Raw genomic sequence first — 25,454 nt, forward strand, 5'->3', positions numbered from 1 at the left:
GCACGATTGACTGATGTTTGTTTTTGTTATGCTTTCAAATTACACCAAATATTAATGTATCTTCTTAAAAAGCTGATTTCACTGGGAATTCAATTTCAATTTAATTATCATATACAAATAATAATACACAAATTAAAACAATATAACTCAAGCAATTTTTGCCTTTATGTATGCCTGTATTCAAATGTGCAGGTCAAAAAAATCTGGTGAGTAAGCTTTTTATTAATTATTCTTATTTTCTTTTATGGTGATTCACTTATTGTCAGTGTATGAACATTACCGGATGGCCATAATGTGCCTCACCCACGGTGCACACCTAGCTGTGAATTTCCCAGTAATTAATAAAAAAAAAAAATTCTTAGTTCATGACACCAGGTTTAACAAACTGAATCTTACTGCAAAGTATTACACAATAACTGGCTTTTATAAACAAAACAATTAAACAAATAATACTTATCTAATGTAATTTTGGTTCAGTGTTAGTTTAGGGCAGCCTCATCATTAGCTATTACTTTTACCTCAATAAATTCGCTGCCCAATAAAGTTAGCAGTTAAGTTTGGGTATGGTGTAAAATTAAGAGGTCTAAAATACACAGAATAAGGCAGTGGTTTTCAACCTGTGGGCCGCGGTGGTATTGCAGGTGGGCCGCCAATTACTTTTAAAATAGATAATATTGTTAATATATGTAAAAATGTCTAAGTCATACCATAACATCATTTCATATATATAATTAAATAACAAAAAATACTAAACTGTTACTATGCTTCCACTATTTGAGCTCGCTGATTGGTTTAAGAATAAACCACCAATTTATCTTAGATATTTTTGCTGCATATGCTACAGAACAACAAATTCAAACATGCATAAATGGCTTTTAGTATGTTCCCTCCTGACTGCTTGCTCCGCTGACTGTCTATCCGCTGCCGAGCTCTGTCTGGATCTGGTTTTCCCGTTTCCAGAGTTATTTTCTGTTCATTTACAGTCCATTCTAGGGCTGTGTGATTAATTGAAATCGCCATAAAATAACGATTGGAGAGTGTGCGATTTCTAAATCACTTTATAGCGCCATTTTCCACGGCCCTGACCTCTCGCAGTATGCCATCCCATCCAATAAGAATGCAGCGCTCCTAGAGTGAGAACAGAACAGACTGGGCATACGCCTAACTCCAGGTTCACACACTGTCTGTGATGCACCTTTTTTCCGAGCCCATGACGGATCACATCGTTCACACTGCACGCGGTAAAAGGCTAGAAATAAAAACATGCAAAAATAATATCTAATCTAGCAAATGAGCATAGAGAGTTGTGAGTGCACAGGACGCAGTTTAAGTGAGAGTAGACACGTTTTAAGTGCGCACACTCCACGCGAGAGCAGCGTGTATCGGAGCAAGCGCGTCTGGTTTTGTGACAGAGCAAAGGAAATCTGCGTGCGAGTGGAGAGATTCGCGCTCGTGCATTATTTTAATGTGATTTCGCATTACAATAACTCGCTGCTGCTTCTGCACCGCTCACACATACTGTATACACACTGCAAACGGAGTACGTGTGAACCTGTATAATGTATAACAAATCTATTTCAACACTTGAGGCACTGCTACAATTAATGAGCTCTATGAACAATGCATGGCAAAAAAAGAAAAGAAAAAAGTCCCTGGACAGGGATTTATTTATATTTTTTTTGCCACAAGTCTATACATTTTTTTTACACCTTTACTATAGTGATTATTTTGACTAATGTCTGTTCTAGAGACGTTACAACTTTTTGATAAAGCTCTAATTGGTTTTCTTTTGGAAATATGTTTCAAATTCATCCTGAATGCATTTAGCATATATGTGTGTGCCAAAACAGTTAACAATGTAGCTTCTGAGTACTAAATTATTAACTTACTAATAGTGGGGTCAGTTAATTTTTTTGCAGTGGGCCCCGCAAACATATGTGGGCCGCGAGTTGAAAAAGGTTGGGAACCACTGGAATAAGGCATTAATGTGTGCTTTATTAAGTACTGATAAAGAACTAATATGCTAAGTAGCTGAGTTTTGTTTTCGAAGGGAATATTCCCCCCGATCAACGTCAATGCTTTCATTTGCGAATCGTTTCTCACCAGACTGCTTCATAAACGAGTGTCAGTATTAAGCTGGTTTTGCTAAGAAGCTCCTCCTGAAAAAAGGATCGGTACCAATTATTCGTGTTCCTGCTACACCTCCAAAATAACGGAGTGTAACATTTTATATTAATCTTTGGTTTAATTAATAAGTTTTACACTCAGGGTACATTACGGCATGTTTTCTATGTACGAAGTTTTCAATATAATTCATAATACCACGTAGTGTTGTCACGATACCAAAATTATTGTTTTGATACCGATACCTAATCAAGAATGCGATTTCGATACTTTTCCTGAAAAGGGAAAATACACTCTCAAATATCGCTGTGCTTTATTTTAAAACCGGGACAACATTCTAATCATATAACACACAAATAAATGAACATATGAACAGCAGATATATTAAACATTTGAACAAAATATGAAATATCAAAATATAAAAAATAAATTAGAGCAATGACATTCAAGGTAAAGAAAGATTAAATTTAGCAGCATTATCTCAGTTATCATAAGGAACATAAGAGTAATAAATTTATCTTGATTCTGAACTTTGAATAAAAATATGAACAGCGATTATATTAAACAATGTTTCTGAACTCAGAAGATTAAATGTCAAAGGATAAATAATATCAATTTAAGCAATAGCATTCAAGTTAAAAAAAAAAAAAGCAAATAAAATTTAGCAGCAATATCTCAGATAACTCAGGTAACTTCTGTCAGTTGTGCAACCTTCTCTTTCAGAGGAGAAAACTCAGCCAGTGAGCTTAAATGAGCGTCATCTTTGAGCGTCATCTTTTTCTACCAGTCGTGGACCGGCGGCCACAGTATCACTTGTGCTCGCACATGCAGCCTAGTGACGCGCGGGTCGGGTTTTTTTCCAACCCGCGGGTCCCGCTTTTATGAAATTATTTGGCCCGCCCCAGCCCGCAAATAAAGTACAATTTCTTTACCCACCCCGACCCACGCATCGGGGACATCACGGAAGATACGTTGCTACTTAGACCTTCGTATTGTAACCTTATCATGGGGTGGTGCTAGCGCAGTGGATAAGACACATGTCTTTGGTGTGAGAGACCCGGGTTCGAATCCACTGTGAGACACCAATGTGTCCCTGAGCAAGACACTTAAACCCTAGTTGCTCCAGAGGTGTGTGACCTCTGACATATGTGGCAATTGTAAGTCGCTTTGGATAAAAGTGTTAGCTAAGCTAAGTGAATAAATGTTATCAAAGAACCTAATAAAATATGAAAATATATATTCCAAATATTTAATATAGGCTATATGAAATTGCACTAGTGATGGTTAGTCCGCGAACAAATCTCTTAGGTGAACGAATCGTTCTCGTTCAGGTAATCCACTGACTCATATTTCTTGTTCACTGAAGTTCCTCCCTCCACAGCAGCACGCGAGCACGGCGCTATTAGCAGTGCATGCGCAGCTCGTGAACAGCTCTGTGAACGGTTTCATCCTGTCAAAGAGTTACTCAAGATGTGACGGAGCATGTGATTTGTTGAATGTAGTGAACCCATACGCCCTTCACTGAACGAGATCGAAAGATCTTCTCATTCGTGAACTGATACATCTCGTTTATGAACGAAATGAATGATTATACAGGGTCAGTGAGCCAAGCATGTAAATCTTGATCAGCAATCAGCAGATACAAAGCGCAGTTATAGGTGCTGTGCACATACGCTCGTTTTCATATTTAGCATACAGAACATAACTCCACGTTTAATCCCCGATTAATGTGAATATTATATATGAACTGTCTGACCAAACAATTAAAATGTTAATTATGCAAGAAAAACTTGTGCTTTGTTTGTGCTTTCTGAACAACTTATTTAAACTATTTAATGCAATTATGCACACATTTTAGTAAAGCCAAATCAGTTTAGTAAAGCCACTAATGCAGCCATCTCGCTGTAGTGCTTTTTTGCTGCTTGCATGAGGAGAAAAAACAGACGTCCATAGGGAGGCACTGGAAGCGTGCGTTGCACACACCAACATGAAATACGTCTCTTACAAATCTGGAACGCAATCATTCTTTAAAGTATCGATACTAATAAATTTAGGTATCATGACATTTTTAATTTCCGAGAATCGCGATACTTTTGAAGTATCGGTGCACCGTGAAACACTAATCCCAAGTTTAAAACGGTGTACGCTGGTGGTCAAGTTAACGTGGTAACACTACATTAAGCTTACTTCTGTAGATGGTTTATAACGGTGTCTGTTACTGATTAAGTAAAACCTGTTGTAACAATATCTGCATGAAGCTGAATGGGAACACAATACCTGCAAAATACTGTTTACATCCTGCAAATGCATATGATTCAAGACTATAAATACTCTGATGCTTTTCAATATTGTGCAGGAATAAGTTAAGTTATTTGATCACTAATTTGCTTTTGAATAGGCAAGCACATCTGAAGAATTGACCATGGTGCAACATGTGGCCAGCCAAAAGAAACTGTGTGTGAACAGTTCACAATGAAGACTTTACGTCCGCACTACAAAAGTGCAGGTTTGCTGATCCAGATCATATATAGTGTGAAGTCACATATTCAGTTTTTGTGGTATTGTCAGTAATAATATTTTTTTTACATTTTATATTACTCCCCGGTCTTAAAATGTCAACAGGCACACAGACAACTATGTTATACCTGGATATTGGAGTTGACGTCAATACCACTGCTATCTTCAATACCAAATAAGAGATCTCGCTTGGGGTCAGAAGAGGAAGAGGAGGACCCTTCTGGAGCCAGCTCAAGTATGAATGTGGAAGAGCCTATGGATTCCACAGTGTTGTCACGGTACTAAAATTTCAGTATTCGGTACTGATACCAGGGAAAATCCACAATTCTCAGTATCAAAGCAAAACACAAAAATATGCTTATTAAAAAAAAACTAAAAAACTTATCACTGAAAATTAAACCAATGCCATTCTTTATACTAATTTACAATTGTGTTTAAAGTTTTTCTACGAGTAATAGAATTATGAAAAACAACTTTCACCCAAATTTAATTAATCTTTTAATTAAAGAAATCTAAACATTTTATTTTTTGGTAAATAAAAGGGGATTTGCTATTAAAATTAAAACATGGAAGAAATATTGTGCGATTTATTTCTTAAAAAAAAATAAAGTTTTATACATTTTTTCAGCATTAGTAGCAGTATCACATACATTCTACTAAATTATAGTAATATATCCAGCACAATGACTTTATATAAAATGAACTTATTTTGACGTGTTGCCGTGAATACCTTTAAATTGACACTGGTTTTACTCAAATGGAACGGTAAAATGCTTGTGAAGTGACTCAGAACAGTTCTGGTGATGTTGTTTATGTATTTATGTCCATATTATTACTGCAAGCGTCATGCGCTTCAGTCTATGTAGTAAACAAACCATTCATTCATTCACACAGAGACATGCACGCAGAACATGCAGGATTCAGATTTCAACCATCTTTTGTGGCTTAACATTTACAGATACTGGTCCATATGGAGATTTGATTAATTTATGCTAACTTTGACAAATTCGGTGACTGTCCATATTAAAATGTAAGTTTCATTTTCATGACTGGATTTTGAGATTCCGTCCGCGTTTTCTGCTTCGTGGAAATCATAGCGCTGTATGCGTCAATAACCGGGTTGATCGGGTACTCGGTACCACCGGTACTTAAAGAAACCTGGTACACTCACATTTTCATTTTTTTAGTACCGAATTGGTACCAAAGTACCGGGTTTTTTGATAACCCTAATTCCACATATGATCCAGCTGACTCTATCACAACCTTGACTGAGCAAACAGATGTGACGTAAGTGACAAGACTATTTTTTTTGTTCGATTGTCTTAATTTTTTTATTATTATGTTATGTGGAATTTGGAACTTTTCTAAGTAACTACTTATTATTCTAATAGATTTGAGTCTTCAAAGCCAGATCACAAGACAGCAACTTACATTGTTTATGGAAACTGCCTGCTCTTTGAGAAGTGGCCTGTGTGTCAACAGGTTACCAATGTACAGATAACAGTATTTGGCACATTCCTCTCTGTGGAACAATGCTGCCCACACTGTGACTTCTTCAGAAAATGGAATAGTCAGCCAATTATACAAAGCACTCCTGCAGGGAACCTCCAGCTTTCTGTTGCGGTGTATGCCAATGGTGCCTTTTTCTTCAAAGTTAAACAGGTAGGTTAGTGAGGATTTTACTGTCCAGCCTATAATTTACTATTGCAAGTAATATCACAAAGATCAACCCTGAACATAAATAAATGAACATACTTTCCTTGAAGTCATGCTAAATGAAGGAATCCTCTTTTCTGACCTAAGATATTCCAGGCAATGAAACCGAAGGAGGAGCCTTGATCTCTTGAGGACACACAGTGTGACGTTTGACAGCATTGTTACAGACAGGCACCCTCAAATAGAAAAATACCTGCGGGAGGCCAACATCACACAGTATTACGATGCATGGCACACTGAAAAAGGTATTAGCTCCAGTCTGAGTATGTGTTGTTTATGTTCCTAATGACTGTCATAATCTCACAGACTGGTTATTTTTTAAACAGATCAGTAAAGTTTTATTACAATGCATTATGATACAAAACCATACCTTTGACCAGAACTTCCTTTTTATTATATTGTGTTCAATAAACACACTGTGTCTTTCTGCATGGCTGGTTTACAGTTTGTTTGTTTGTTTATATATTATTAGGAGTATCAAAGAAACTGCTGAGGATTGCTCAGAACAAAGACTGCAGAAGTGGTATCGAAGTATAAAAAAAACCACATATATTGAATTCTGAAAGATGTTGAAAACCTGAGCCCTCATCATCACACCTCATCACTGGAGGCATGCCACAGCGTAATTCTGCGCTTTGCGCCCAAAAAATATTATCTTTTCTTATCATTATTTGATATTTCATGCTGAATGGTATGTTAAGTGGTTATAAAAATTACACTACAGTTGATCAGTAACCCATAGTGTACTTTGCACTGCAGTCGCTTGTTACAGCTTTTCATTTAGACCCTAAAGAATCATATTAACGTATACAAAAATGGCATTATAGGACCCCTTTAACTTCCCATTTACTGTTGAAGATTCATAACTTTGCATTCAAGAGATGTTTGAAAGCGAAGCGGCAAATTCTGCATGAATCTCAAGTACATCTATTCCTGCAAGATTGGAAGTGTTGCAAAATAAGCTTGATTAACAGAACCAGGAATCGTTAATTATCATAAGTCTTGCAGTAAGTGTGTCAGCAGCATAATGCACACTGGGTATCTTTAATTGTCAGGAGGGAGGGAGCTCGCTCAAGCAGGTCACATGGATGGAGCGGTGCATGTGTTTGTGTGTGTGTGCACTTCAGGATGTTGGCAGACCAGTGCTATCGCACATTTTCACCTCCCTTCCCCCAGCAGCTTCTTTTTTTTTTTTTTTTTTTACCCCTAATGATCAGAACAGCAGAGCGAAACAGCACAAAAGAAGAAAGCTGCACAGCATCACTATACATACAAGCAGAATGAAAGTCTTTGAGGAATAGGTGTGGACCACCTCGTCTAGCGCTGCATCGCATCACCTCTCAGACAGCATTTGATTAAAGAGAGGCTGGTAACGGTCTCAGGAATTCAAACTGGGAATGAGGAAATGTCTGAATGAATGGGCAAAACCGGGAGAGATAATCCTCGATGAAATCTACAGGAAATGCAAATTCTGCAACTCAAAGAGATGAGAAGCAAAGGAGTGGCGAGACATAGGAGGAGGAACAGACTAGAATAGCAGGAGCTATAAAAAGGTGCAATGGCAGAACACACTGCATCTATCTGCAACAGGACTGATGAACAGCAAGCATCTCTTTCAGTCCAAGAGAAAGGTATGTCCAGCCAAACATCTGCACATTCCTATCCGAAGCTGTTCTGATGCGTTTCATTCTTTCCTGCAATCCAGGTTTCAAAGCGTGTTTGTGCTTTTTTTGATGATTCGGATGCGAACAAGAATCTGCTCAAAAATGCATTTCAGTCTCTTGGGGTGTACTTACAATTAGCTAGTGGAAACATAATGGCTGAATATAGATACAGCAGAGAAGGGAAAAGAAATAACACGGGTCACCTTTGCCCATGTTTACAGCTGGTATTGAAAGAGGACTTTGACATTTTGAGAGCCGTCTCTGGTGTTTTTCTGAAGTATCTTTCATGTGCCACAATAGAAAATCATACAGGTTTGGACAATTATGAAGGCAAGTAAATGACTGAATTCTCATTTTAGGATGAGTGATTCACAGATGGTCAACTCATGTTGCTACTAGCTGTAAACAGCAAAGGTGTCTTGTAATATAAAATGACCAATAAATAAATAAATGATAAAAATGGAATAAAAATAATGCAATACATTATCATGGTAACATTTAGTTTAGAGACTGATTCTCACGATCATTTAGTTGTTTATTAGCATCCTTATTATTAGATTACTGGCTGTTTATTAGTACTTATTAAGCACTTATTAATGCCTTATTCTGCTGCATGGCCATACTTTAGATTCCTCAGGGCTTGACACTCACCTTTTTCCCCAAGGAGCACATTAAAATATTTTTGGGGCACAATGTAAATTTTTCAAATTATGTGTTTTAGCTTAATAAGGGCATATAAGGAGACATTTACAAACAATTTTTTTTAATTTATATAAAATAAAATAAAAAAAGTGTCCTAAGTCCTAAGGTTAAATAACTTTATTATAGATATTTTACTAAAGACAGAAAAAACACAAAAGTATATTGTAAACAAGTGTTAAAGTTCAAATGAACCAAAGAACAATAGGAAACGCTTCACAATAAGCTCCCATTAGTTAACTTTAGTTAAAGCAGGTTAACATTAACGATGTACAATTGCTAATTTTTGCAGTAGTTAATATTACTTGTTACTGTTGGTTAATAAAAAATACAACTATTTATTGTTAGTTCGTGTTAGCTCCATTAAATAATATTAACAGACATAACTTTGATTTTATAATGTATTAAAAGTTTCAATTAATATGAACTAAGATCAATAAATGCAGTCAGTGTTATCTCATGTTAACTAATGTTAAATGGAACCTGTTAATTGTTACCAGACAATAATGTTGAATCAGTCCATGTTTTAGGTTAGATTAAAAGAAAACAAACAACTTAAGTCTTTAAGTATGAATGATTTGGTTCTTTGGTGAAGGCTAAAGGGAATAAAAATATAAATGACTGTTTGAAACAAAGTAGCGCAGCTGCTTTTGAGTTGATTAGCAGATGGAAAGTTACTGATATTAAAAAGAAGCTCCTGGATAGTTTTCTTGCCGAACAAAACCTCTCTATACTGGGCATCACTGATTAAGATCAAAGGAATATTTCCCCCCAAAATAAAATTTCTGTTATTAATTTACTCTCATGTCAATCCAAAATGACTTAAAACAGAAAACGTTATTTCTCAGAATTACTTACAAAAATTGATTTTAATATGTCTATGAAGACTGAGCCTTTCAAGGTCCAAAATGGCATAAACAAAAATTTAATAATTATTGCCCCAATTAAATTAATTTAAGTGCCATAGAAGTGATCCATGTCACACACACACTTGTTATTAATTCAGGGTTTTAACACATATGATAAAAGTTCAATTTAAGACCTGTTAAGACTTTTTCAATACCACATTATGTGAAGTTTAAGAAATAAAGCTGCGATGGAAATATACATTATACTACATTCAACAAAATGAGACGGGATGATAATGTTATTTGAGGACTATGGCTACGTTCACACTGCAGGGCTTAATGCTCAATTACGATTTTTTGAAAAAAAAATTCCAATTAAATGCAACCTTCTGTGATCTCCTGTGTGAACCTGAAATGACCCAGAAGTGATCCGCATGCGCAGAAGAGTACTCAACGGCCAACGACGTCACTCGTTGTTTGTGGAAGTAGCTAAACATGGATGTCAACAACAGTGTAGGCAACAGCGGAGCTCGTTTAGCAATATTAAAGTTATTTAAGCAGCATCGTCCGCCATGGTTGTTGTTTAACTTCTCATTACTGCCTACTTCAACGCAGAATTATGACGTTTGTAGCGTATCAATGACGTACGGGTCGGATACATTTGACCTGGCTAGGGTTGGGTATCGTTTGAATTTGAATGATTCAGATTCTGATTTCGATTCCTTCTTTCAATTCCAGTTCCTAACGATTCTCGATTCCGATTCTTTTAAGAGGCAGGGTCAAAAAAAGTTTAGGATATTTTAAATGATCTAGCTAACCAACAGTCTTTCTGAAGGAAATAGTCTGACCTTTTTCATCAATTTTAATCCTATGAACTTTAGACTTTTTTTTTTCACTTATTTAGAGAGACGACAGACTCTGAAATCACCACGAGCGTTACGCGCGCTTCCGTGTGTGTGATGAATGACGACGCGCTTCTGCGCCATTCATTAACACAGACACGCAGAACATGCAGGATTCATATTTAAATAGACTTTTCCGGCTTAATATTTACAGATACTAGTCCATATCGCTATTTGATTTAAGTGCAATGACCAACCTCTGATTAATTCATTCAAAAGTTGGCAAATTATCTGACATTCCGCGTTAAACTGTAAATTCCGTTTTTATGACTGGATTCCGCGATTCCATCCGCATTTTCTGCATCGCGGAAATCATAGGGTCTTACGATAAGAAACAACTTGTAAAACCCAGTATAGATTAGCAGCAGGTACAGTATAAAATCAGAAACTGTTCTTGTTTAGGAAAATTATCATATCTGCCTTCTCAGGCAGGATGCGTGAGCGTTCTGGACAGATAACTTTATTATCTCCTGCTGTGTTGTAGAAGAAGCTTGAACGCATAAACAGGAGAAAAAAAGAGGCAGCGGAGGACGGTCGGCGCAGCACGTCAAAGACGGGGCACATATTTATTTCTACTGCATGAACTCGGAGGTGCATTATCATGTTCAACGTCCACCCTCCCACGAAACAATCTTAATGCAAATGTTGCATTTTGCCGAGATTTCTTTCTGTTTAGGAAAGTGAAACCACACTTAAACTCACTCGATTATGCGAACACTTCTGGTGTACGCTTCTTTGTTGGTGTTCAGCGGTTTCTTCTTCTTCTGGTCGGCGGACTAGGAATCGAAACTAGGAATCGAAATTTTAACTTTTGAACGATTCCGGGAAAATCGCAAAGCTAGTCCCGGTTCTAATCGATTCTCGATACTCGATACCCAAGCCTAGACCTGGCCGTTCAGACGGAGGTCGCATTTCAAAAGATCGGATACGTATCGGATAAGATGCATTTGCATATCTAGTCTCAGTATGGCAGGCGGAGTGGATCGATAGGCAACCACCCCATGACAGATTTAAGTTTCACTTTCCACGATCCTTGTCCTAACCAGACGTAATGCAACAAGATTCCAGACATTACACAACACTGCGACGCTAGAGGATCACTTATATCACACCCATTCAGAAGCGAGAAGCACACTGCAAACCCAACGAAATGGAAAAGTTTATAATCTAATTAATAAATATGAAATCTTTTTAAAATTGTTAAAACTACATAATGAGTGACGGATACCATCTTTGTCATGGAAAACACTTGTTGGTTCCCATTGAGCACAAAGTTTTAACATATGCATTTGCTTTATTTTCAAGATCGGAGGAAAAATATCTATAGTTGCTTTCAGTATGACGATACATGTCACGCAATATAACCATCATAGTTTGTGGTCTACAAAAATCTAAAGAGAGTTACTGCCCTTAGGGCTATCAGGCATTATTTACAGTCATTCAACCTAGCCATACTTTCAGCTACCAAAAAGAATGTAGCACACCAAGATCCATATACAATCATGCAAATGGAAATATGCATAAAATATTAAATCCATCATATACAAATTGAAACGTTTTCTTCGGTAGCAATAAGTAAAAAAAAATGTCCCATTTTTATTTGCAGGTTTCCACCTATCTGGACTGGCTGTTTTCTTTGGGAGGCCTGACAAATCCAACGAACCCAAAGAGATGATGCGATGGAAGCGGAGACACAGATACTGCAGTGTGGCCCTTTTCCTCATAGTGCTCGTGTTTGCAGGAGGCCTCGTTATTCAGGTTCAATGGCCTTGTCATTTCACCAAGGAGATGTTTGCTGCTCAAGAACTCCAAACCATGAAAACCTTCCCCAACTTAACCATGAATAATCCAACCAGGTTGCGGGAGCTTGAAGAGTCACCATTAAATTCAAAAGAAAATGTCATCTCAGTTTTGGATGAAAGTTTGCAGCAGGGGTTGGAAAGCTCCTTGCTTTCGAACATCAGTTTGGGTGAAGAGATGAGAGTGGCAAGGATACTTAAAGAGGAGCCTTATGAGTACATCCTCAACGAGCCGAACACATGTCTGCAGCGAGCTCCTTTCTTAGTGCTTTTGATTGAGGTTGAGCCCAAGAAAACGGACGCCAGGGATGCCATCAGGAAAACGTGGGCCAATGAAAGTGTGGCTGGGGGTTTGGGTTTCATCCGCCTTTTTTTCATAGGTGTTAATAAAGACACCCAAATTGATGGCAGCAAACTGCAGCATACAATAGAGGAAGAAAGTCATCGATATCATGATATCATTCAGCAAGATTACAGGGATACTTACAACAACCTTACCCTGAAAACGCTGATGGGGATGTACTGGATCACAAAGTACTGTCCCGAGGCCAAATACGTCATGAAGACAGACAGTGACATGTTTGTCAACACTGAATACCTCATTGAAGAGCTCCTAAAACCCAGAGGGCAACCAACACAGAAGTATTTCACAGGACTTCACATGTCAGACTTCTCCCCAAACCGAAACAAAGAGAGTAAATGGTACATGCCTGAAGAAGTGTACCCTGGTAGGCAATACCCCACCTTTTGCTCTGGGACTGGGTACGTCTTCTCAGGCGATATGGCCCAAAGGATATACGTGACATCTCTGACCATACCTAGACTGCACTTAGAAGATGTTTATGTGGGTATATGTCTAGCTAAACTAAAGATAGAGCCAACGCCACCACCAAATGAACATCTGTTCAATCACTGGCGAGTGCCCTACTCTAGCTGTAGGTACAGCAACCTGATCACCTCTCATGGGTTTCATCCCAATGAGATCATCCAGTACTGGCAGCACCTGCAGAGCAACAAGCACAATCCCTGCCAAGCGACTGGGTAGAAAGTTCAATAAACAGATTTGTTCTGCTTGGAGGTTTTATCAGTGAAAAGGTTAGGTTATCAGGTTAAAAAGACCTGGGACATTTCACGTTCTGCCAAATACAACAGATTAAAGTTCTTGTTCTGAGGGTTCTGGACAACCTTAGCTGGACTTTTTTGATTATCTTTTTTTTTTTTAGTTACTGTAATCTTAATGATCTTCACAAGCCTGCCCGTTTGAATAGGTATAAAATATTCAGTTGCTGTAACTCAGGCAATCAATGTCTGATCTTCCCCAAACTTCACACGTGTGAGGTGTTTTGTTCCGAACAAACACCCATGACCAAATTCAGTTATAGTCATAGCGCTACCTGCTGTAAACAGGAAGTGCCAAGGTTAACACTGTTATGGACTCCTAGGAACAAATTAAAAAGTGTCAAAAAGTGTTAAATAGGCTGGCAACATTCTAGAAGCTTGATAAAACATGGTAGCAACACTTAGCTAAGTGCTAAAGCATGCTACTAATGCAGTGAAAAAGGAAGTTGCTGTAATTCAGGCAAGCAATGTCTGATCTTCCCCAAACTTCACACGTTTGACAAGAGTCCTGTCCTAAATAAATCAACATGCCCATATTTGTTTATAGTCATAGCGCCACCTGCTGGCAACAGGAAGTGTAATGTTTAACACTTTTATGCACTATTTGCAACACAATAAAATATGCCATTGTGTGCAAATCATGCTAGAAATATTTTCAAACATTCTAGCAACACTTACTATGTGCTAAATGATGCTATTAATACTATGAAACAGGAAGTTGTTGTAACTCATGCATACAATTCTCAATTTGACCCAAACATATGTTTTATAAGAATACTTGCCTGATCACTACTAATGGCCAATATTCAATTATAAGTATTGCGCTGCCTGCTGGCAACAGGAAATGACTTATTTTATACTAACTTAAACACGAGATGTCTGATCTGCCCGAAACGTTGCATGTTTGGTAAGAGTCCTGGCCTGAAGACATTTACATGTCGATATTCAGTTATAATCATAGCGCCACCTGTTGGCAGCAGGAAATGTAGCACAAATATTTGCTATTTTATAAGCATATGGCCCAACGTTCACTGTTCCTCCTATGGGCACCGGGTGGTGGTGTTTAGCTCCAACCCTAATTAAATGCACAAACCATGTAGTTTTCAAATAAGCCTGAAGGACTTGATTAGCTGGATCAGGTATTTTTAAATGAGGGTTGGAGCTAAACTCTGCAGGGCTGTGGCCATCCAGGAATTGAGTTTGACACCCCTGGCTTAAGCAATTATTTTGAAGAGAAGAGATGAACAGAGACATCACTTTTCATGTTCAACACTGCACCCCACAGTGACACCGGAGGTTAAAGATTAAAGTTACGAGAATGTGTTGTGAATTACCTTGGTCTGTGTGTCTCTCTCTACAAACAATGAAGTGGAGTTTAGTTACTTAGTTTAGGGGGGAGGGATTTAGAGCTGAAGATCTTTGCCCGAACCTGACAGGACCCGATGGGTTCGGGCTTAATTTATATCATCTTACGCGGGCTCGGGTTGGGCTTGGGTTTGCGAGGTAAACGAGCGGTCATCTGTGCAGATGTGCAAATGGATGCTGAGTATGTGTAATGGAGGCTTGCCTCTGGCGATTATGTTTTGGTTTCACCAGCAACTAAAGCAAAGTCTGAGGTGTGGAAAGGTTTTGACCATGATAATAATGAGTGAATAATGACGCACCATCAGTGAGCGCAGGAACGCGCTGAAGACATCTACAGTGGATTCAATCATTTTCCTCCACAAAAACATGCAGACTTAGCCTAATCTCTGTGAGTAAAGGTTTTTTAAATGAGAACTAAATATTCATTGAGTTTTAAATGCATAATGTGGACAGAGTATATATGCTAATGTTGGCATTATTCTTTTATTAAATGTCAGCTGCTAGTGGCGAAGCAAATCCGGCGGAGCCTTTATCTTAATTTCGTTATTGCCAAATACCCATCTTAATTTAAAATGTATCTTAACTTAATTTGTTAAAATAGACTCGTTTTTATTGGTGCGTTGGTCTATTTAGAGCCTATGTCTATTTAGAGTGCTGAGATGTTAAGATGTCACAGAGGATTTATTTCTTTAATCCAACTTCTTAGTGGTCTAGTCTACGTTAGTTATGAATAAATTATGTTAAAACATGTATAATTGACTCATTCTTGACAAAAGGCAAAAGAGCTGTGTGTGCGCACATTTGAATAATGTCGGGCTGTAAACGGTTTCGGGCTTTTAAAAAGCTGTCAATCAAAATGTACTTGTCGGGCTCGGGCCGAAACCTGTCAGGCCTAACTTTTATGGCCCTGTTACAGCTCTAGAAAGATTATTATTGGCACAGTAGTTGACCATTTTAAACGGCACTTTATGCACAAAAGGTTGAAGACTCTTATACATAATGGTCAACATGGTTAAAGAGAGACCTGAAAATGGCTATATAAAATAAGTCAAACCAAACAATCTAAGTTGGGAAACCACTAGGGTGACATGTAAAGGCCTCAATATACTTCCAGTGAAACTGAAGAACTAATGAATGTGACGTCATTTCAAACTCAATATAAGACCAAAAAATAAGTTTCACTGGTTCAGCATAAAGCACCAAATTGAAAAAGTTGAAATTGAGGTTGTAAATATAATTGAAGTTCAGATTTCTGAAATTAAAGCAGCAACACTTTTTTTCTTGTTTAATACTTAAAAAGTGCATTATAAAACAGATAGTTTTGGTCCTTGATTCTATATGGCTGAGCCGCAATTGTAGCTGTTGCATATTACTCTATAATCATACACCTCTTATTTTTCTGCATCTGTGTGTTGCTCTGCAACCACTTTTTTGCAACCACAACGGTTTCTGAGGAACTACTTTGTTTGGCAGAATAATGTTTTTAGTAATAGCATTATATTTTATTTGCTTTGTTTTAATTAGTGCAACATTGCTACATATGCAGTAATCATTTTATAAAAGCTATAAGCCCTGTGCAGCCATAGTTTACAGTGAATTTATAACAGATAAGGAGGTTATAGGCACTCCACTCCATGCCTAACAATGCCCCTTAGATGTTATAAATTCAATGTAAACCACAGCTTCTTGGGGACAAATGCTTTAATATATTTACTGTAAGTGGTTAAAATGTGTATTTCACCTTAACTTTAAAATATTAGACAGCATGGTTTCCCCTTCCCCCTTTTCCCCAGACTAAAAGCTCATGCGGGTTGCCAGATTGAGGACACGCAACAGGAAGAAATGCAAGTCTCTCTGGGCTTTTTTTAAGCGGTCTCCATCAACCAAATGCATCTTAACTACATATTAAAATGCTTTTGGTCAAACCTTAGGTCAGGTAGAATCTGACAGCTCGGAGCCAATTCATTTGCCGGCTTTCCAGGACGATGGACAAAATTGGTACTGGGTGGGGTCATGGACCAAAACTAAAAACAGACATTACATCCCAGGAGAGACATTAAACATAACTTGTTGTAACACTGTTTTTCAACTTGGGATATTTTGTACATCTCTGCACACATATAGTATTTTTATGATTTAGTACAGTTAAAAAATAAATACATTCTGCATCTAAGCTGCTTTGAGGCAACCTGTAGCCTACTGTATGAAGCACAATATAAATAAACATGACAACTTCAATGAATGGAGCACCGAATTGAAAAGCTGGTGCAAACACCGACATCTGTACAATCAGATGCTTTACCTGCATTTTTCTCATCAAATCATCTTTGAGAGGACAGTGTCGCATATACCGTTCATCTAAAACGCCACTCCCCTAAGTTTGGGAGGTGCTGAATGTTTTAAAAGGACAGTATATTCTGGCCTTGGTGCGTTTGCGCGGGTGAAAAGATGGGACTTCACTAATGCATCTGTTTCAAGAAACACGATGGTGTGTAACTTAGCAATCACATTACACCAGAGGATTTTCATCCCGGCGATGTGAAACAGTTCAACGTGGGGTATCGAACCAAGCGGTATCCCATATCTTACAAGATATGCATAGGTAAGCACTAGCAATAACGTTATATACCATTTAAAAACGTTAGCATATGAGAAGACGTAGCTGGTAGGTTAACTTCAGTTTGCTAATATTATAACCATCAAGTCTAGTTACAACTTAGTGACATTGTTTGCACAGCTAATTGGAAATGTTTTAGTCATGTGGTGTGTTTACAAGGCTTTGGGAAACATTGCAAGTAATGAGTGAGTGTGAAGATCTGAAGCAGTGAGGGTCAGCTGTTAATAACCACCTCGACTGGACTGCAGCTTCCACTCCTAATGGAGAAGCAGATGTGATGGAGGCCAAGTGGAAAAGTATGGTCAGCAGTGAATGGTATGTAAGCTTCACCCAGCATGCATCAGGACTCATGGAGTCTCTTAGAGAGGAATACTGAGGTCACCACAGGCTCCAGGAGAACGCAGCACTGTCTTCCACTACACCTGCTCCTCTTTCCAGATCCCTCCAGATGATCAACAAGATGAGGCTGTTGTTGTGTATCTAGCACAGCATTCACCATTTAACACTCGTTATCAACAGTTGCAGTGTTGTGTTTTGAGTTAAGTATTAACAGTGCTAGGAAATAATATTTTTAGCTTGTCTTTGTTGAATAATACACAGGGTTCCCACTCTTTTATGAACACCAGATTCAAGGACTTTCAAGGACTTTTTAAAGCACTATTTTATTAAATCAAGCACCTTTGAAATTCACACCCCCAGCACATAACATCATGAAAGTCCTTACTGTACTTACCATTTCACTTACACTTAATATTTATATAAAGAAATGTCAGAGTAATAATGATGTTTTGAATGTGTAGGTTTTATAAAATTAAACTGTTTTAGACAGTCGTGTTTAAAGGACTTGAAATCCATTAAATTCAATACTGGTAATATTCAAATGCAGTTTCTGAAATATTGATAAAAAATGCATTACACTGGTTTTTAAAGAGTTTTTAAATTAAGAATGAATTTGTCTCAGCTTTTCTTTTTTAATAAAAAGCTGTTAAGTGTGAAATTATGGAGATGTGTCAATTATTTTGTAAATCTCTTTTTATTGTAAATCCCATTGAATTTGCTCTTTCCCGGCATTGAGACTTGCACTGCTTCTCCATAGGTTTATGTGCTAGACTTTGGGATTGGGTTCCCGCAGGACGCAAATCTCGCGGTTAGGGTAAACCCCCCCCCGCTACCGCGGGATTTGCCTATTTAAATACCCTGCATATTGATAGCTGCTCACTGATGTGGAAAATTATATACCACATACAGGAGCAGGACACACACTGCAGGGAGGGTACAACGGGGCTAAAGACACACCTTAAGAAAAACTGCTCTATTCTCTGCGCCTAAAATATATTACAAAATAATACATAAAATAATAAATACAAAAATATAATACAAAAATATGTTTGTATTGACTATTAACGGAGAAACTGATTTAGTGTAAAGATAATTAATTCAAGGTATTTGTTTTGTTTAAAAATCCTATAAATGTATGAGGTGGCCTTTTACCCCACACACGGGGGAAGAGGCGCCCCAGCACGTGGTAAGAGGCCCACACAGCCCCATAGATACAAATACTTTTAAAAAAGGTTTAGTTCACCTAAAAATCATAATTATGTCATTATGTCAGAAAGGTAAGAAAAACATCATCAAAGTAGTCCATGTGACATCAGAGGGTCAGTTAGAATTTGTTGAAGCATTGAAAATACATTTTGGTCCAAAAATAGCAGAAACTACGACTTTATTCAGCATTGTCTTCTCTTCCGGGTGTATAATAAACCAATATCCTGGAGTAATTCATTTACTCAAACAGTACACTGACTGGACTGCTGTAAAGCGAGAACTGAAGATGAACACCGAGCCGAGCCAGACAACGAACAATAGACTGACTCGTTCTTGAGTCAAGAACCATTTCTGTCAGACGTGTCCGAGAACCGAGGAGCTGATGATACTGCGCATGTGTGATACAGCGTGAAGCAGACCGACACACAGAGCGTCTGAACTGAACTGATTCTTTTGGTGATTGATTCTGAACTGATTCTGTGCTAATGTTATGAGCGCGGGTAAACAGAAGGCTTGAATCAAGGGCAATCATCGCAAATGACGACATTACATCGAGCGCAAAAGAACCGGTGTATCGTTTTCTTCAACCGGTTTATTGAATCGAACTGTCCGAAAGAAGTACTGGTGATCAGAAAACCGATGCAACCGGTTCTTCACTCATGAACGAGTCAGTCTGTTGTTCGTTATCTGGCTCGGCTCGGTGTTCATCTCTCTCTTCACAGCAGTTCAGTCAGTGTAGTGTTTGAGTAAATGAATTACTCCGGGATATTGGTTTGTTTAAACTCAGAGGGAGTGTCAGCCACATTAAAAAAAGTTAACAGCTTAAGTCATTTGTGGATTAATGCTTATTGGAGTCAGACGATGTACAGTAAGTGTTGGCGTCACAAACTCAAATGAGACCCAGTAGGCATCTCACTTCCTGCAGCACTGACTTTCCTCGGCTGTGACCATGACAAGTAATGAAATGTGTTTATCTCTCTCCTGCAGTGATGAGAAACTGCTATAATCACGTAACGTTTGTGTCAGGATATTAACGAGTGTGACACGCCTGGTCAACGCTTATTAGTTTCTGTTACTGGTAAGTATCAATACTCATGGACGACCAATACTAGCTTTGCTACTGCCCGATTACATATCGTTAGCAAACGTGTGTATATCTGTAGGATAACACTGGTCTCTCACCAAGACACCTACCATCTTCTCCTCACACAACTCAATTTGTCTCGTCTGACCGTTGTTCGATCTAATCCTGGCCTGTCCCTGCTCTCTTGGCTGCATAGCAGGCTCATAATTGTATCTGTGGTCCATCGTAAGTGTAAACAAACATTTAAAATCTTCTCAGCATCCGAACTGTCATTGCCATCCATTGTTTTCTTATGGACCGCTCGCCCTCTGTTACACTGTCTTAATAGTGTATTTTTAAGTATAGTTTAAAGAAAATCTAGTTCCTACATTATTTTTCTACACATCGACTCACAAGGGTCTCCAACCTGGAATATGCACTTTAAGGCCAAACAATATTTGTCATTCACTGATGTTTAACAAGAGCAATGATTAAACTTTGATGATAATTTTGCTTTGAGAGAAATCAGACCAACGATGACAATTACAAGTTACGCAACCGTGAAACATTTGTTAGAGTATTATGGGATCAAGTTGCAATTTTAACTGTGAGACAAAACAGTCCAGTTGGCAACATGTCATACACAGCATGCATAGTCTAACAGTACCAATTCATTTTCATATATATATAGCCAGAAAACCCAAAACTTGCATACAAATAAAGAAACAGGCATAGCACAGATTAGCAAATCTATGCAAACATGTGTTTGATGATCCTAGAATTTTTTTTTACATTTCCAATGAACTGGAATAAATAAATCCAAAGAATAAACCAGTTTGTTTGCTCCACAACTGTACGGCCTCACTGCTGACGGTTCTCTGGCACAGAGACATACAGGACGCAATATGAACTCACCGTCACCGACTTCAGCGTCATGCCGTGATAAGTTCCCATAGTGTCAATTTTGAAACCCTCCGTTTCTAGAGGAGAAAAACAAACAAACAAAAACATTAGAGCTAAGTTTCCAAATCATTAAGAGTTCTTTAAAACAACATTTTTTAAATAATCCTCAATTCCATTTTGGGGGACTTCATCATCATAATAAATAGATGATGCACTTAATGATCTCTTCGCAGGTTCACCAACAATGACATGCTGGTTGTAACAAAATTAGAATTTCCTGAATTGAGTTTATTCTGAAACAGGTTACGTCTTTTCTACAAGTGCTACTTCTACATCTACAACTAAAGAGGAACTTTTTTTTTATTGTCTGCACGGGTTATTTTCTGCATTATCAATTATTCATCACATTTGCTGCATCAAATGTCAAAACTAAAGCTGATGAAATCAAACTTACCTTCTTTTCCTTTGAATCGCTCCTGATCGTATCTGTTGTAGGCCGCTGGGACGGGCTGTTTATTTCTTATTGCCGGATCCTAAGGGATAAAAATTGTTTATTTAATTGCATATTTGTTCGTTTCATTTTTATATTTTAATTTAATATCAATCACAATAAAACTATTATTTATAGTAATAATGAACTGAAAGAGGAAATTAATTTTGACGCTCATGTGACGTTACTATGCTAGAATTGCTTGCACCACCGAAAAATGTGTTATTAACCACCCAGCCAAATATGAATTATAAAAAAACAAAAAACACCAACTAAATAAAATAAGTTATCAATTTCTTGAAAAAAGCTTCCTCTGCTATCAAATGCTGCTGGGGGCGTGTCCGCTGTTGGCGATGAAGCCACTCCCACCCACAAGAAAGCTGCCGCGTCTCTCAACTGTCAAACACGAATAAATTTAAATAAGGATGCCGAGCTGTTTTGTAAATGATCACTACCATGTTAACAATGCATTACGTGACAAAGACATAGCTAGCAAGTGAACTGTAGGCTGTAGTAACTAACGGTAATGACAGTAACTCGTGATTGAGCGGGCGAACCATTGATGCTATGCTAATCGTGAAAAATCCTGAAAATTGAAAGTGAAAAACTGTATAATGCTCTAACTCCACAATTCAGTACTACATAATTAACCGTCTTCGTAACGTGTTTTCAGCAATACATTTCTAACATTTATAATAGGTTTAGTTACAATTCTTCGAATTGCCTTTACACAGACCTTAAGTGAAAGCAAACTGAGAAAGAAAACGTGTGTAACAGTATATTGGATCCGGGCAGTTCTTAAAGTGACAGCAGTCCAGCATTCCTGCTGCCTTTCATTCATGTTAATCAAACAACAAAATAGATCAAATCTCTCACTGCTCTTGACTAAATCACTTTAATAAGAAGAAATGTTTCATTTACACATTGAAGAACCTGCAGTGTTTTTATACAGTTAGTTACTTTATACAATCTATGTAGCATTTCTTATTTGTTCTACTGTAGTTTTTGTCTCATTGCTAGTAATTAGTTTCTTATTCTAATGTATTCGCTGACTGTTTACCTCAGTGAGTGTTTTTTATGCTAGTATTAGTTTATTTATTTTTTTGACACTGGTGACAAGAATTATGAAATTTCTATGGTATCAAGAATTTTGATATCAAGACCTTATTTAAAGCAAAAATAACTATATTGTGAGATATATAATATATATTTACAGTGATGTAAAATTATTCATATTGTGACACATGGTTTTGGTCATATTGCCCACCCCTAATATGACTGATAAAAGGAATAATTCACAGCTCTTAACATGGTGCTCTCTATCCTTCAGTAAGGTGAGCTTGGCTCTAGATAAAAAAAAAGGTCAAATGGTCAGAGAAAACTAAAGAGTCCTGAAGGTCTTCTTCACTTAATTTGATGCATTCGAACATGTTTAGGAAATGAAATTTCTGAAGTAATATTAACTTCTGAATTCATAAATATATATTGAAAAATATTTTGGAAGACTGGCAGTGGCAAGTCACAATTATTAAACTTGGCAATATTGGACATATTTTCTTTTATGTAATATTATACATGTGCTTCATAACACGCATGTTGCCTTCATCCAGCTCACATTCTTCTGTCATTAGTTTTTTCTTTTTATTTAACAATTACAAGCACAATTTTTCACTTTAAAATCTCTTCACGCAGAGAGCACAACAGCAGTCTATGTGGGTTAGACTAGGAATCATTTATCATTGCATTCAATGACTACAGCTTTTTAAATTACATGAACTCTTCTGTCAGACACAAACACAGACAAACTTTATGTACCCACAGGCAAATTTGCATGTTTATATACTCTTTTCTAAACTGTTAAACTAGGGGTGGGTGACATGACCAAAAAACTAAATAAATAAATCTAAATGTTTCTTTTTTCTTGCAAGTTTATAGACAGATTTTTGCTCCCAAGTGAAAGTTGCAGGAACCAGACGGTCTACAAAACGATTATCTATTCAAATTAGGAATAATTTTAGACTATAAAGTAAACATGGACAACGTCACATATACTGCAGTGAATTCTGATCAGAAGAATACGTCAATCTTGTTTGGTAATGAAATTTTACAAAAGAAACCATTGTAAACTGCCAAGCGTTTTGTTGGTTTATGGCAAATTTAAAATGTAAAATTAACTGCTGTGCAAAGCTGAAACTTGGTTAGGAGAGCTGTTTGAAGAGTTTTGAACAAGTATTGAGAGAAGTAACAAAAAAACAACATCATTTTCATATCCAGCTGACAAGGACACCGATAGCACTAACACTGACACACTGATAAAGCGGCTCTGTTGTGTACTCACCACCTGAGTTTGGTTCTGGGTCTGTCTCTGTTCAGGGGCTCGACCTTCCTCCCGAGCCTTCACTGATTGTAGGATGGCAAATATATTTTTGGAGAAATTCTACAACATCAAAAGATCATCATGTTCAGGACAGGAGTTCATATTATTTAAACGTAGCCAACATTTACCTTCTTTCTGCACAATTAATTGTAAAAGAAAGTATTGCGGGGAAGAAAGAACAAACATCACAAACATGACTTTCAACCAAGTTCCAAGTTTTTAACTAACCGATCAAAATCAAACCGTAACCAAATAAGCCACACAAGAATACACCACCACCTGCTGGCCAACTGTTTTATATTTCATAACCACCGAAACACTAGCTACAACAAGTGTGAAATCTAGGTGTACATCATTTTAATTAAGCAATAAACTGTTTTTAATCGCCTAATAAAAATGATGTACATCTGGATTTCACAATTGTTGCAACTACTCTTCTTCTTATGCTATTAAATAATAATAGTTTCAATGATTTAATTTAGGCAGTAAATAGTTTGTAACGTAAACAAATATAAATGCATGTTTATTCAAAAAAAAAAACTAAAAGGAAAACAATGGCCCAACTCATCTTTGTCCAACAAATTAAAATAATTGTTTTGTATTTTTGTTGCCAAGAACAGTTTGCAAATCTAAAACAATTCACTTTAACTGGATATACAGTTTGATTAAATGTTGACTTGTTCATTGAAATTATGGCAGCAGAGTAAATTACTGAAGAGACATTGGTAGCTAAGTTTAACGTCCATGATGCCATTTCTATTTATTGTTTTTAAATGTTAACGTATAAACTCTGTGTTTCCTCCCACCTTGCCGGTGCTCTGTAATATGGTGGTCCTCGTCCGCCACACTCGCTCTCGGCTCACAATGTCTCGGGTCACGTCCACTTCAGCGTCCACGAAGCTTCTCTGTTTCTGGGTGATGTCATCGTCCAGGTCAGTCTTGATGGTGGAGCGCTTCTTAGCCATGATCTTAGCCTTGATAGCAGCGATCTTCTCCACAGACATGGCTTCCGACAGAGACCTAAGATCAGAAGAACAATCAGCTAAAGTCATATCTAGGAGAACTAAACAGTTAAGACAAGACAAGCTGTGTGTTGGGCACAATGCAGAATTCCGTCAATACTGATTATATCCACGGCTTTATTGGAATAATACAACAGTAACTACACACAAACATTACAAACACAACATTAAGTTCCAAACACAAAAGATGATCTTTTGAGGAATGTGGATAACCGGACAGTTCTAGTCCCCATTGGCTTTCTTTATTCTTAGTTTCATACAATAGAAGTCAATTGAGAATGAAACCGTCTCACTCCCAACATTCTTCTAAATATTTCCCAGTCATAAAGAACTACTTGCATCTTCTATGAACTTTTTATACGATGCTACCCAGTGATATAATGTTCGATCAGTGAGATCATACCTGATCTGATCCGTCTGCACGATGCTTTCTTTATGAGCCTCGAGACGAGCGGCCAGACGCTCCTTATCCAGACGAACACGCTCTTCATCCTGAGAACCACAGGCATAAATCACGACAAGTGTCCAAGCATTCCAGCATTTCTTTTTTTTTATTATGTCTCTTACCTCAACCCGAGGCTTTTTAGCCTCTGAAGACACTTCATCTGCTGCCCTTTTAACTGTTAAAACAATGCAATGTAATGCCAGGTAATGGGTGAACACTCCTTTAAATACTGAAAAAAT

The 25,454-nt window shown here is 37.5% G+C and overlaps 2 protein-coding genes across 2 annotated transcripts in view; one reads left to right on the forward strand and one right to left on the reverse strand.

Moving 5' to 3' along the window:
* Positions 1-25,454, reverse strand: part of LOC132096834 (parafibromin) — a 43,392-nt gene that overhangs the window by 16,092 nt on the left and 1,846 nt on the right. The window contains exons 5-10 of the mRNA XM_059502473.1: positions 25,338-25,390; positions 25,174-25,262; positions 24,555-24,768; positions 23,710-23,808; positions 21,336-21,414; positions 20,894-20,958 (exon numbers count right to left, since the gene is read on the reverse strand). Coding sequence (XP_059358456.1) covers positions 20,894-20,958; positions 21,336-21,414; positions 23,710-23,808; positions 24,555-24,768; positions 25,174-25,262; positions 25,338-25,390 — 599 coding nt within the window. The remainder of the gene's footprint in view (positions 1-20,893; positions 20,959-21,335; positions 21,415-23,709; positions 23,809-24,554; positions 24,769-25,173; positions 25,263-25,337; positions 25,391-25,454) is intronic.
* Positions 7,486-13,350, forward strand: LOC132096833 (beta-1,3-galactosyltransferase 2-like). Its single transcript, XM_059502472.1, has 2 exons — positions 7,486-7,988; positions 12,077-13,350. The coding sequence occupies exons 1-2, from the start codon at positions 7,916-7,918 to the stop codon at positions 13,312-13,314; spliced, it is 1,311 nt and encodes a 436-aa protein (XP_059358455.1). The 5' UTR covers positions 7,486-7,915; the 3' UTR covers positions 13,315-13,350.

This window comes from Carassius carassius, chromosome 20 (genome assembly GCF_963082965.1).
Source record: "Carassius carassius chromosome 20, fCarCar2.1, whole genome shotgun sequence".
NCBI classification, from domain to species: domain Eukaryota; kingdom Metazoa; phylum Chordata; class Actinopteri; order Cypriniformes; family Cyprinidae; genus Carassius; species Carassius carassius.